The 14,980-nt window shown below is 37.2% G+C and overlaps 1 protein-coding gene across 1 annotated transcript in view; it reads right to left on the bottom strand.

Moving 5' to 3' along the window:
- Positions 1 to 14,980, bottom strand: part of Dhc98D (Dynein heavy chain at 89D) — a 971,787-nt gene that overhangs the window by 541,790 nt on the left and 415,017 nt on the right. Inside the window, exons 28-29 of the mRNA XM_090387912.1 lie at positions 12,018 to 12,170; positions 4,911 to 5,045 (exon numbers count right to left, since the gene is read on the bottom strand). Of these exons, the coding sequence (XP_090244038.1) occupies positions 4,911 to 5,045; positions 12,018 to 12,170 (288 nt within the window). The remainder of the gene's footprint in view (positions 1 to 4,910; positions 5,046 to 12,017; positions 12,171 to 14,980) is intronic.

Raw genomic sequence — 14,980 nt, forward strand, 5'->3', positions numbered from 1 at the left:
GTGGGATCAACTGACGATGTTACCAACAGTAAATTCGAAGTGGGAAGCATTCAAGGAATCAATCGTGGATGCTACTAAAAGTTTCATACCTATTAAGAAATAAAGTTCAAGGTTTAGGCCTAAATGGTTATCTAATGAACTAATGAGACTCCTAACAGAGAAGAAAAATGCATGGGATGCATATAAATTATCAAGTGACTCAGCAGCCTATGGCAGATATAAGTTAATCTGTAATCAGGTCACAAAGGAGGTTCGGCAGGCGAAGGCAGATTACGAGAAATCCTTGGCAAAAGATGCTAAGAAAAACAGCAAGGATTTCTTTACTTATATTAACTCTAAAAGGAAGGGGATGAATCTGATTGGTCTACTTGACATCGATGGTTCTACTGTTGATGATCCTGCTCAGATAGCAAACAAATTGAATCAGTATTTTGCATCTACATTCACACATGAGGAATTATTAAGGTTTGAAAATGGCAGAAGGTTATCAAATTGTAGCAGAATACTTACTGATTTTATAATAACTGAGAGCAAAGTGGAGGAGAAATTGTTAAACATAAGAAAAGCACCTGGGGTGGATGGGATCTATCCAGTTATATTAAAGGAGGCGACAAAGCAACTAAGCAAACCCTTAGCAATAATTATGAGAGCATCCTTGGACTCAGAGGAGGATACCACGGACTGGAGATGTGCAAATGTATCCCCAATTCACAAAAGGGGATCGCAGGGTGACATGAGTAATTACAGACCAGTTAGTTTAACTTCTCTTCCGAGTAAAATAATGGATTCACTGGTTAAAGATGCATTGCAGAATCATCTAGACAAGACTGCAGCAGCAATAATTCAGACACAGCATGGGTTTGTTAAGAGGAAATTCTTGTCTGACAAATTGGATAGGATATTATGATGTGGTTACAAAGGAACTGGATGCAAAAAATAATTTTGATATCATATATTTGGATTTCAGGAAAGCTTTTGACACTGTTGCGCATGGAAGACTATTGTACAAATTGGAGCAGAACGGTATTAAGGGTAAGTTGCTACAATGGATAAAAGGATGGTTAAGTGGGAGAAGACAGAGGGTAGTAATCAATGGGTGCTGCTCTTCTTGGACTAATGTTATTAGTGGAGTCCCACAGGGTTCGGTGTTGGGTCCACTGTTGTTTTGTATATTTATCAATGATATTGATGAAGGTATATCAGGCTTAGTGTCGAAGTTTGCAGATGATACAAAGGTTGGCAGGGTTGTTAATGACAGTAATGGCAGTGTGCTACTGCAACAGGATCTAGATAATTTGGGCAGATGGGCTAAGAAGTGGCAACTGAAGTTTAACCTTGACAAATGCAAAGTACTGCATATGGGTAGAAGTAACCCCAGAGAAACGTACCAACTGTGTGGTACTACACTTAAGGTGGTAGAAAATGAAAAACACCTGGGAGTAATTGTGCAGGCAGATATGAAGTTTTCTGAGCAATGCAGACAGGCTGCCAGGGCAGGTCATGGGGTTTTGTCAATGATATATAGGAATTTTGCTGTTTGTTTGTTTGTTTGTTATTTGGTTTTTAGGAGCATTAGCAACTAAGGCCATATTGCTCCGGGATATGCAGTGGTCATTCCCTGACCTTTCCGCATCCTCCGTATTTGGTGGTGACGGGCTCGAACCCCGGTCTAATCAAGAAGCGTGTGCTACGCACTGCTGCTCCTTCCCACCTGGCCACGGAGGCGCCTGGAATTTTGCTAGCAGGGAAAAGGAGGTGATTATCCCTCTGTATAAGGCAATAGTCAGGCCACGCCTTTAGTACTGCGTACAGGTCTGGAGGCCTCATTTTAGGAAGGATGTAGATTTGCTTGAGCGTGTACAGAGAAGGGCAACAAGATTGGTGAGGGGAATGATGGATCCTCTTACCAAGAGAGGCTTAAGTTCTGCAAATTGCAGTGGCTGGAGACTAGGCACCTGCGCAGTGATCTGATTGAGGTGTATAAGGCCTTGAATGGGTTCAGCACGCTGAATTCTGATGGGATCCTTCCACTTGTTCAGATTACGAACCTAAGGGGGCATAAATTCAAATTAAGAAAAGACAGATGTAGATTGGGTGTGCGGAAATTTGCCTTTAGCCAGCGGGTGATTAATTGCTGGAACAAACTTCCATCTGTCGTTGTGGAAGTTGATAGGTTGAATAAATTTAAGGAGGAACTGGACAGGATTTGGAGGGAATGGTGTGATTTTTTTTTTTTTTTTTTTTGGCTGATGCCGCATAAGCTCATACATTTGCTTTCTTGCATCACATGCCACTACTACTACTACTACTACTACTACCTACTTCGAAAAGAAAGAAAGCCAGCTGATAGCATACAGGAGTGGGGAAAGGACAAGCCAAATTGACTATATCATGTGCCATAGGGGGCATCTAAAGGAAATATGGAACAGCAAGGTGATAAACGGAAAAAGTGTGTCTGCACAACATACATTGCTTGTGGCCGATTGGGAGGTTGCAGTGGACAAAAGTAGGAAATATTCAGGACAGAGGGAGAAAAGGATAAAGTGGTGGAGATTGAAAGAGGAGGGTTTGAAGAAGGAGTTCAGGGAAAAGGTGCTAAAAGGAATAAAGTTACCGGAAGATGTGCAAGAGTGGTGGAAAACAAAAGTTGTTTCTTAAGGAAAGTTGGTGAAGAGTTGTTGGGAAAAACATAAGGAAAGGGGATGTCAGAGGGAAAGGAGGCTTGGTGGTGGAATGAGGAAGTGCAATCGGTGATAAAACAAAAGAAGAAGGTGGAGAAAAGATGGGAAGATAAAGAAGCATATACAATAGCAAATAAGGAGGCAAAAAGGGCTGTGGCAATAGCAAAGGCAAGGGCAGTGGACGAGGCCTATGGAGAACTGGAAAGGAAAGAGGGAGATAGGCAACTGATGAGAATAGCCAAAGTGAGAGATAAGGCATCGAAGGACTTCTCATCAATAAAAACAGATAAAAGATGAGAGGGGAGTGGTTATACAGGACCCGGAGACGGTTAAGGAAAGGTGGAAAGACTATTTTAAGAAGCTATTAAATGAGGAAAACCCAAGAGCACTATGTGAGGATGAAGAGATGAATGTGAGAGTAGTGGAAGGCATAAGCAGGAAAGAAGTGGAAAGTGCACTCAGAAAAATGAAGAGAGGGAAAGCAGTACGTGCTAATCAGACACCAGTAGAGGTATGGAGTAGTCTGGAAGAAGAAGAAGGGATCGATATCCTATGGGATTTGATGGAAAAACTGTGGCAGAAGGAGAGGATACCCGACGAGTGGAGGGAAAGTATACTTGTGCCAATCTTTAAAGGAAAGGGTGATGTGCAGGAATGTGGGAACTACAGGGGAATAAAGTTAATGTCTCATTCAATGAAGATCTTGGAAAGAATTGTTGAAGGAAGGAAGGTTTAGGCAGGAGACTGAAATAGGAGAGGAACAGTTTGGTTTCATGCCGGGAAGAGGAGCAACAGATGCGGTCTTTGCTTTAAGGCAGGTGATGGAAAGATACAGGGAGAGATGCAAGTAGAGCTGCACACGGTGTTTATAGACTGGAAAAAGCATATGATAGAGTGCCCAGACAAGAGGTATGGAGATGTATGAGGGAGAAGGGTACATCGGAAAAGTATGTAAGGCTTGTGAAGGATATGTACGAGGGAGCAGTGACTCAGGTTAAGAGCAGTGTAGGTATGACTGAGGGTTTCTCTGTAGAAGTTGGACCGCACCAGGGATCAGGTCAGCCCATATCTGTTTGATCTGGTAATAGATGTGTTGGTGAGAGAAGTGAAAAGTAGAGCACCGTGGAGTATGCTGTTCGCGGATGATATTGTACTGTGCGAATCATCCCAAGGAAAAGCAGAGAAGAAACTGGAGGAATGGAGGAAAGCGTTGGAAGATAGAGGCATGAGGATAAGTAGAACAAAGACAGAATATATGGTATTGAATGGAGAAGTTGAGAGTTCTATAAAGCTACAGGAGGAAAAGCTACCATATGTTTCAAAATTTAAGTATCTGGGATCGAACGTTGGGAGGAATGGAGGATTGAGTGCAGAAATACAGCACAGAGTGCAATGTGGATGGCTGAACTGGAGAAAGATGAGTGGGGTGCTGTGTGATAAGAAAGTTAATTGTAGAACAAAGGGAAGAGTGTATAAAACTGTGGTTAGACCCGCATTGATGTACGGTGCTGAGACATGGGCGATTACAAGGGCCCAGGAGAAGAAGATGGAAGTGGCAGAGATGAGGATGCTAAGATGGATGTGTGGTGTGACGAGGAAGGACAGGTTAAGAAATGACTACATTAGAGGTACGGTTAAGGTGGGGCCTCTGAGTAAAAAAATACAGGAATCTAGGTTGAGGTGGCTTGGTCATGTGGAACGAAGAAGTGAGGAGTATGTAGGGAAGAGGTGTGAAAAGCTGGAGGTGATAGGAAACAGGAAGAGGGGGAGACCTAAGCCGAGATGGAAGGACAAGGTGGCAGAGGATTTGAAAGAGAGAGGATGGAGGAGAGAGGAAGCCCTGGTTAGAAAGGAATGGAGGAAGAGAATTAAGGAAGGGAATGCCGACCCCATATGAATGTGGGAAGAAGGCGAGGACAAAGAAGAAGAAGATGTCTCTACTAATGCTAATGCTTCATGTTTGATACTCATATCTTTTATCAACTTAAACTACTCCCACTAAAATGTCTAAACCCATTTATGAACACCTAACAAGTGATGGAGGATGATGGGGAACTATCACAGATTTGCTATTTCTTCAAAATGCAGCTAAAATTAAATGAAATTTACTTCATAAATCTGTTAGTAGGGGGAGACAAAACTAGATAGGTTATGCAATTGAGAAAGGTGTTTAAAAAACTTGAAACATTTTAAATGACTATACACAATAATAACAATATTTAAAAATACCTTTCCCATTGCAGCAAGAAAACCCAAGTCTAATAACTGACGCCAGCTATGTTCTTTCCCTCGATCATAAATGCCTCCACGTTCAAGAAGTTGCTTTAATAATGCTATTGGCTGCTGTGTTCCATATTCATCCACCTTAAAATTTAAAAAACACACAACACCTAATCATAAAATCATTAACAATATTTCTGCTAATTATACACAAGCATTCTGGAAATTCATTTAATGATAAATAGCAAAAAATTTTAGATTTTGACAATTACAAGCAATTTACTGAAGTAGGATTTTGACTTCATTATAGAGGGTCTTCAAAAATAACCCAATAAGCTTTCTTGGGTTAAAAATAAGAAAATCACAAACATGTGATTTTCTTATGTGTCTGAAAATGCTTTATTTTGGAATTACATGAAAGTGATTAAAAACAATGATTTTAAGTCATCTCATCCAGAGATGAAGTAAATGACTGTAAATTAGCCAAAATAGTAGAAAATACAAAATTTAGTATGCAGATATGCATCTCATATATTGTAACTTGAGAGGAAATTCACTTGAAGCAAGACAATTATATTACAAAAACTTTCCTAAAATATTTCTAAATTATCAAATATTTGTGGCCATTTGTTAGGGAAAACAGTGCATTTTGACATGCTTCAAGCCTGCACAAGCTTACCATCAAGAACAGTTAAGACAAAATTCTTGACAGGGTATGAAAGATTTGTGGACAAGTATAAAACATACTGGTATGCTCTATAGCTCAGCTCTGCTGTTTTCAGGGCCCAAAGCAACAGGACATTGAAAACTGTGCCCCTCTGGTGGGTACTACTGCAACAGTCAAAGTTAGTTAATTCTATCTCCTGCATTAACTATCATTTGCAATGGAGGACTCTTTCAAGTAAATTTTTTTTTTCCCTAAAAATTGGTTTTAAAATGAGCAAAAACTGTGAATTTCTGAGTTTCCACAGGTCACAGCAAAATAATGAATGACTAATTCCAAAAAATTATTTTAAGTATTAACTTAAAACTGTAAAGTATAATCTACAACATTGATATTCTAGCATAATAACTTATAAACAAATCTTGTGAGAATAATGCAAAACTGGCTATAATTTCACTATAGTCCAGTTCACTGGCAACATCATTTTCAATGGATAAAATAAACAAATTGTTGATATAATCTTGAAGAATGACCACAAATAAATTTTTATAATCTAAAGATATTCCTTAGCCTAAAAGTATCAAGTAGTTTACTTATGAATGGGTAATGCACACACATCATTTCTACTGCCAAGGTAGTTGTACCGCATTGTTTTAATTATATCTTATATTGTGATTACCTTCACACGAGTTGCTATAGTATTGCACTACCTCGAATAAGAAAGGCTCCATCATTCTTCAAGATGGCACTGTTTGAAAAATGGTATGGGATAAAACACAGTGTTATCCACATACTATCCCTATGAAACTTAGGAAAGAAAAAAGGTGTAGGAAAGTGATAGTAAGAGAGGAAGAAGAAGAAATGCCGTTGAAGGAGAAAAGGGACAGTTACTCCTCATATTCACTGAACTAAACCACTCATAAATCCCCGAATTAGGCAATGCTTCCTCATTAGGGAAGACTATTGTTACCTATTTGCGGTAATGAGGGCCATCATCAAGACCCCCCCCCCAAGAAGGCAGAAGGCACTGTTTTGAAGCTTGTTGGCTGGCTTACTTATTGGTGGGTGGGCAAGTACCTTGGTTGTTGCAATAGTGACAACCCAGTTATGAAGTGTAACTCCACAATACGAGAGATGCCTGATGGTGTGCAGATAGACTATAGAGTATTTTAGCACAAGAGCCTCATGCTATGTGGTAGAATGACTAGTGCATAGGTTTAATTCATAGCCATCTACCATTTAAGTAGTTAAATTGGCATCGTTTTAATTATAAGAGGATAAGTAACATTAGTCTTCTCCACTGGTGAAACGTTACTTATTCGAAGTAGTGCAATACTATGGCAACTCGTTGCGAGGGTATTCACAATATGAGATATAATTAAAACAATGCCAATTTAACTACTTTGGTAGATGGCTATAAATTAAACTGATGCACTTGCACTAACCTATAAGTTAGTCATTCTACCACGTAACATGAGGCTCTTACCCTAAAATACTCTATAGCCATTCAAATGGATAAACAGGGTAAGCTTGTGAACCAATATGAACTCCCTTGACTACTTCCTATGAGGGTCATTTAAGGAGCTTGTATGAAATATAAACAGTATCATGGAACTGTGATACAGATGGATAGAATGGCCATGAAACAACCCCTAATTCAATATCACTAATTTGATGAGCTGTACGCCAATAGCTTTCAAACGATCGTCTGGGTGGCGGTACCACTGAAAATAAATAACAGTAGTCTTCTCTACTAGAGAAGCATTATTTATTTGAAGTAATGTAATAGCAGCTATCTCGTTGGAAAGGCAACCACAATATGAGATACAATTAAAACGATGCCTTCTATGCTACATACTTAGTTCAAGTTTATGGGTTAACTATGGTGTATTTACACCCATACTATATAGTTAATTATCAAAACCCATAAGGATTATGCCTTGTGCATTTTGTTTTCAAAAATGTAATATCAGTATATGAGCCTGAAAATCAAGAGTCCTTATGTCTGTTGTTGTTTGTTTTCTCTTAGGCTTAATGATGCAAGGGTAACTTGGCCATAATGCACCTAAGTTTTGATTTTTTAAAAGGTTTTTGACTAAAAATTTAAAGTGAATTATAGCATTGAATCAGAGCATTGAATTGAGATAGATAAATATTTTGGCTACATCTGGTGTATCCACTGATAGTTGGGCTAATGTCACAGTTTTTTATACAAAAGTTTTGTGGTTGTTTATTTCTGACTGAATTAACTCCATGAAAACCACACTGCATGGGATTGAGGAAGTCATGTCGCACTAGCAACAGATCAAAGCATTGATCAATTTTTCCATATCTTTTTCCATACTGTTACTCGTACAGTTGGTCCGAGCAATGGCCAGTGCCAATAGTTTTGCAGATGAGTAGAGTCTTTTTCAGGGTTTGAAAAGGCCAGAATATAAGCATAGTGCCTTTTAACTGAGAAAAAAAGTTACATAAATATTCTGCTATAGAATAGTAAGTGTCTTGAGAGATTGATCGGTAAGTTGAGAAATCATTATGTAGTGAATTCCATCAGGATCTGCTGCATTGGACTTGCAGTATGTAGAGCTTGATAACATTCAGGCAGTATAAATGGGAGGTTCTATGAAGTGTTGTACACTGTTTCAAAGTGGAGGCAGTGTTTTTCAGCTTGCATTTTTTGTTTCTGGAATTGGGGTTTGAAGAAGCTGAAATTTCTTTAAATGTTTTGCCTAATACATTTTATTTTTCTTGGGGTTTTGTTCCATTAAGACCATGCACAGTTTTGTTTAGGGAGGTTGATGTGTGAAGATGTTTAGAATACATCTGTCATATTCTAGTCAATACTGTCAGCATCCTAGTGGCCCTTGTTATTCCGGAAGCAAAACGCTTGAATGCCTCCCTGTTTGTTTTGCTCTCTTGCTGTTTTGCCTAACACATTTTTCTTTGGCTCTAACCTTTTTGAAGTATACAAGGTCTGCTACTGTTGGGAACTTCCTTTTGATATTACATGCACTATTTTTTCCTTTTTAGCTTTACTGCATTTGTCATCCCACCATATTTTCAGATATGTAAGAATTTTAATGGGATGTTTTGGATTGCTGACTTCAGTAAACTCCACAGATGCATTTCTGAAGGAATTTTGGATCTGCTGTTCCTGTAGATAAGAAGCCTGCTGCTTATACAGTCTCCAATCAGCTTTATAAAAACACCATTTTGTAATTTTGTTGTATAAAAGGGGCCACAGGAAATGGCCACTGCTTAATGGGATGCTGTTGGTGTGCATATACAGCAACCATATACAGTCCATTCAATAAAGGATATATGGTTGCTGAGCATAAAGAAACTTGCATATTGCTGAAACAGATCCCATAGTAAAATGTGTGTGTATGCATCTGCACTCCAGTATTCAGGGTTACCAGATTGTGTTATTATTATTATTATTAATATCCACATGATGCAAGGAAGCCTGAGGCTTATGCTGCACCAGGAAAAAAAAAAGTTCCCGAGTAACCCTGAGAGAGAGAGAAGGGAATCACCAAAAAAGAAAGAGAAGAATGATGATATCCAGCTCAGGACCCTGGGTGTGCCAAGCCCATACTCACCAGATGTGAGCCCCGGGTGAAACGTTACTTATTAAGGTGGTGAAACGTTACTTATTAAGGTCCCTGAGCATATAGTTGTACCACTAGTTCTTCTAATTTGGTTTAGATTATATACTGATTAAAGAGCAGGTATAACAAGACTATAGTTAGATTGAAGTTTATGTTAATTTGAGCTGCAGTTACCTCAAGGTATGTCTTTAGTGTTTCAAGGGTATCAGAGAGCTAATTATCAATGCTACCCCTCCATGAGCCATATTGTTCATATTATGTGTAACATGATCTTGTGGAGGTATCATGTAATTCTGGAGGAAAGGTGGTTACCTATGGAGTCATTTGATTTAGAGAAACTGTTGGTTTGTCTCTAATGGGCCATGGATCTCTGTTGCTCAGTTTTACATTTCTCCTTTTTGGGAAGTACTGTTCCCAGTATCCATCTCCTCTTTGGTAAATAATTCTAGGATCTGGTCATCTTTGTATGATTTGTCTTCAACATCCATGCTGTCTGACGTTGTTTGGTTTGTATCAGAGACTCTGGGTGCAGCAATATAAAGCTAGGGAGCAGCAACTGGTCATACAGTTATTAGCATATTTGCTTAATGAGTTTAACCGTAGCTTGGTTTAGCAGTACAGTGAAGAATATTGAGTCACACACTGGGTTAGATTGTGGATTGTGGCTGTGCAGTCATTGTTATGAACAGTTGAGTCATATGTGTGGCACAGGTGGCTGCTTCCTTACAGACAGCTTATGAATTCCCAAACTTTTGGAACTTATAGCAACATAAGGGATTTGGAATAAAAGCTATTTTTATTACAGTTACAGTTAGGGTCGCATATTAGCGAGTAACTCTACACTATCAACTATGGCTCTCAGCAAAACGCATGGCAACGCTGCGGTTTCAGTACCACCAAGCTCTTATAACGTGATTGGCAACTGTCGCCTTGCTCTGCATCTTCAACTCTCTTATGGTAATTCTCTAATATGGCTAGGTACTAGGTGATTTGTTTTTCTTTTAAAGACAATAATCATCTAAAAATCTGACCATCACTGCCAGTGATATATAATTTTTTGTATACTTTAATCTTAGTTGCATTCACTTCACTTTAATCTTTGTTACAGTTGCCTTTTATTATATTTTAATACCACTTGAAAAAAAAAAAAAAAAGAGAGAGAGAGAGAGAGAGAGGTGCTATTAATGCATAGTATTCTTAATATCAGTAAGATTATACAAGAATTCCATTAAATGTTTTATCTCTACAGTGAAGAGGGAAAAAAAAAAAACATTTAATGCTATACTTTTCTGAAATACAGAGGTTACTCTTCTGTATTTTTTAAAGGCACTTTTCATTTTAAAAGGTTTTTAGCCATCTGTCTCCCAAGAATATTTCCCGTCAGGTGTTTCAGAACAAATCCCCAGTTCTGAACACTGCATCATTTTCTAGGCATACATCTACCATGAATTCCATATAAATTAAAGTATATTAGTTACAGTAAGCATAAAGCATGAGGAGAATGCCAAAATGGATGACTTAATAAATCTTTACTGCAGTACAATAACATGCAGGGAATAATCAGCTAGCCAATTTAAGAGAGCAGAAACAGATAATATGGGAAAGTTACAAAGTGATAAAGAGTGCTGATGCCCTATACCAGCTACATGTTGATCTCTAATAGCACCACAGAAAAAGTTAGGCTGGCAAAGACAGAACAAGAGAATCACTGGCTAAGGGAGCAATGAGGATAAGAAGTTTTTCGCATATACGAATACAATGTTTTTTTTTTTTTGTTTGTTTTGTTTTTAGGAGCATTAGCAACTAAGGCCATATTGCTCCGGGATATGCGGTGGTCATTCCCTGACCTTTCTGCATCCTCCGTATTTGGTGGTGACGGGCTCGAATCCCAGTCTAATCAAGAAGCATGTGCTACGCACTGCTGCTCCTTCCCACGTGGCTACGGAGGCAACTAAACAGCAGCATTTTGCATCGATATTTACAGATGAAAGACACTTCACAGTGAGGAGAAACTGTGTAAGTGAAGCTGAGAGACAAAATTAGTGATACTGAAATTTTAGATTATTTATTAGCAAATATTTTGAGTCTAAGGCAAATTTATGGTATGTACCCAGTAATTTTGAGGGAGGTGACAAGAGACAGTGAACCACGATTAATTATGAGACCATCACTGGACTCAGGAAAGACTCCCTTGAATTGGAAAAGTGACATGCATCCCTAATACATAAAGGTAGTTTTCCAAGAGTAACATGGGTAACCACCGACCAATCAGTCTGTGATTAATGACTCTCCCAATATATTGGGAGAGTCATTAATGATCAGTGTTGAGCAGTTCTTCTTCAGGATAACTTGAACAGGCTTTAAGAATGGTCAGAAAAGGGGCAGCTATGTTTTAATGGTGAAAATGCAATATATTACACTTGGTGAATAGCAAACCCAAAACAACATCTCTAAATAATATGAATTAAAAACAGTACAGAAAGAAAGGAATCTAGCAGTTATGACACAGGCAGATATGAAATTTCTAAATGGCATACTTGGGCAGCCATGAAAGCCCACTGTGTTGTGGTTATCAAACAATATCTTGGTTTATCAAACAATATCTTGTAGAGACAGGAAGGTCCTAATCCTATGTATAAAGTAGTGTAAGATCACATTTCGAATACTTTGTTCAAGTATGGAGACCTCATCTGAAAAATATGAGATTTGTATAATATGTATAATTTGTAATTTTTTATCTATTTTTTTTTTTTTTTTGTCAGTGTAACAAAAGCCTGTGGCTTCCTTGCACTATATGGCTAACGCTAATACTAAAGTAAGTTTTGATAAAGAGTCAAGTACCTGAGGAATATTCATATCATCAATAAACACTAAAAGTCTTTTTCCAACTGGAGGGCCAAAAACATCTTTCATTCGTTTTTCAACATTAGCTTCAAGACTACGTTGTACATCCATTGAGGATGTTCTCGATGAGAAATTCACGAAGAGCATAGCCTAAATAACGTAAAACATTTGTGATATTAAAACATTCAGGATTAAAATAATATAACATTTTTAGGATTAATGGAACAAATATTTTTATATCAGTACTTAAAAGCTTGGTTAATATGTGTACTTTTTATTCATTTTAAAAATAAAAATTAAACTTGCTAGGATGAAAGGCAATATTTTTTTTTTTTTTTTTTGAAATAATTTTTTGAAGGCAATAATTGTCTCAATGGTTAGATATAATTTTTTTTTTTCTCTGGCATTTCAAAATATAACAAATACAGCAGCTACAACATTATTACACTCAAAATATTTCTAAACTAATTTTTTTTATTTTATTTATATTTTCTCCCTGATTATGAAAATGATTTCAAAATATTCCCTATAAGTAATATTTTTGAAAAATATTGAAAGCTGTACTAATGTGTTATTAGTAAATAAATTACAATTATATTTAAAAATTTAATTTTTCTTCAGTCTGGCAATACCCTTGCAACAAGATTGGCAACAACCATAAAGAATTATCAATGACACTAAGTAATGTTCGGTAGTGTGTGACAGATTGCAACATGTGTCATTCTGAATTATAAATAGCACCAAGCTGTAAAGTAAAAGAGTATGTTAGCTGCTACCTGTGAAATTAATGACTTGTTATTTAATATACAACTTGAAATTAACTGATTCTGTGTGTTTCCATAAATAAATATTTATTGTGCAATAACGGAAATGTTGTATTAGTATGTTAAACATGATCATGATTTTAAGGTTTGTAGGCCCTAGGCACTTTTATTTGGAAAAGTGGGAAAAGAGGAGTAAAATATTTCTTGTAATAAATTATACTATTAACAGTATAATTTATTACAAGAAGAATTGTTATAAATTATAATAAATTTATAGTCAAGTTAATATAGAATTAGAATCAGACCAGGTAGATTCTGCAGTATCGACATCGACAACTGATGTAATTGCAAATAAGGATGAATCAGAGCCTGTGAATGACATAAGTACCCAAAAAATATCTGTCACTGTTTCGCTATCACATTTCAGAAGGTAAATGGAAAATAAATGGTGAACTCATTCATCACATTGCCCAAAATGTGCCATCTCAGAATTTAGAGTGCAATTTGAAATCGTCGGAAAAATTTGGTGAAAATATAAGATGTGCAAGAAAAGAATTGTTTAATAGGAAAATGGGAAATGGTGAGGTTGTTAAAAGAGACGACTAATATTCTGAGAATTTACTGGAAAAGTGAATTGTTATGTGTGTATGTTATTTAAAGATGGGTTTATGAGATATGTAATCAATTTCAAACTGTATTCGATGACTGGAAAAATGCACATGCAAGAATCACAACGCATGAAAAATGAAAAGAGCAATACATTTCTATATCTAATATGTTCAGTTCCAAACACAAAATTGCAAATCGAGAAGGAAAAAGCAACTAACTACAGGCACTCCTCTACTTATGTATAAATGACTTACATACACAGCACAAAACTGTTGCTATGTTCGGTTATTAAAATCAATTTTGAAATCTTCATGATATTTTTCTGAAGTAGATTTCTGGAGGTCAAGACCATAAAACGATAAAAACAATTTAAAGTTGTCTGTTTATTCAGATTTTCTGTTAGTGCAATCTATTATAAACTGGCAGTAAACTCGATCTTATTGCAATGATACCGATAGTTGGAATTCTGTGGAAATTTGCGCTATTATTGTGAAATGAGTTCCCCTTCGCTGAAATGTTCAATCATATAAAAACACAAATAAAATTTCAGAATCTTCTCTTCATTCCTATTTTTGAGCTTCATGAAGTTGTTATTCCATTAGCATTAGTAGAGGCATATGTTTTATATGATTGAAATGTTCAATCATATAAAAACACAAATAAAATTTCAGAATCTTCTCTTCATTCCTATTTTTGAGCTTCATGAAGTTGTTATTCCATTAGCATTAGTAGAGGCATAAGATGCAAGAAAGCAAGCTTATGCAGCATCAGCCAAAAAAAAAAAACAAAAAATGCTTCTTTTTCATTTCGTTTAAAATACCCTCTGTTCGTTTCAAATACCTGTCCAGCTCAGCCTTAAATTTATTTAGGCTATCAACTTCTATAATAAAGGATGGAAGTCTGTTCCACCAACCAACTACAAGCAGGCTAAAAGCAAACTTCTGCACATCTAGCTTACATCTGTCTTTCCTCAATTTGAATTTATGCCCTCTCAGGTGATTATTCTGAGCAAGAGGAAGAATCCCATCAGCACTGAGAATGCTCAAACCATTCAAGGCTTTATACACCTCAATCAGATCACCTCACAGGTGCCTAGTCTCCAGACACTGCAATTTGCAAAACTTAAGCCTTTCTTCGTAAGAGCAACCCTTTGTTCCATTCACTAATCTTGTTGCCCTTCTCTGTACTCGTTTCAACAACTCTACATCCTTCTTAAAATGAGGCCTCCAGACCTGTATACAGTACTCAAGGTGTGGCCTGACCATCGCCTTATACAAGGGGATAATTACCTCCTTATCCCTGCTAGAAAAATTCCTGTATATCCTTGACAAGACACCATGAGCTACACTTGCAGCCCATCTGCACTGCTCAGAAAACTTCATATCTGCCTGCACAATTAACCCCAGGTCCTTTTCATTCTCTACCATGGTCAGTGTAGTACCACAGAGTTGATACATTACTCAGGGGCTACTGCTTCCCATAGGTAGTACTTTACATTTGTCAATGTTAAGCTTCATTTGCCACCTCTCAGCCCACCTGCTCAACTTTTCTAGATCCTGTTGCAGCAGCAGCGTACTGTCATTAGTG

This window comes from Mastigoproctus giganteus, chromosome 2 (genome assembly GCF_048544385.1).
Source record: "Mastigoproctus giganteus isolate SK-2022 chromosome 2, ASM4854438v1, whole genome shotgun sequence".
NCBI lineage: Eukaryota > Metazoa > Arthropoda > Arachnida > Uropygi > Thelyphonidae > Mastigoproctus > Mastigoproctus giganteus.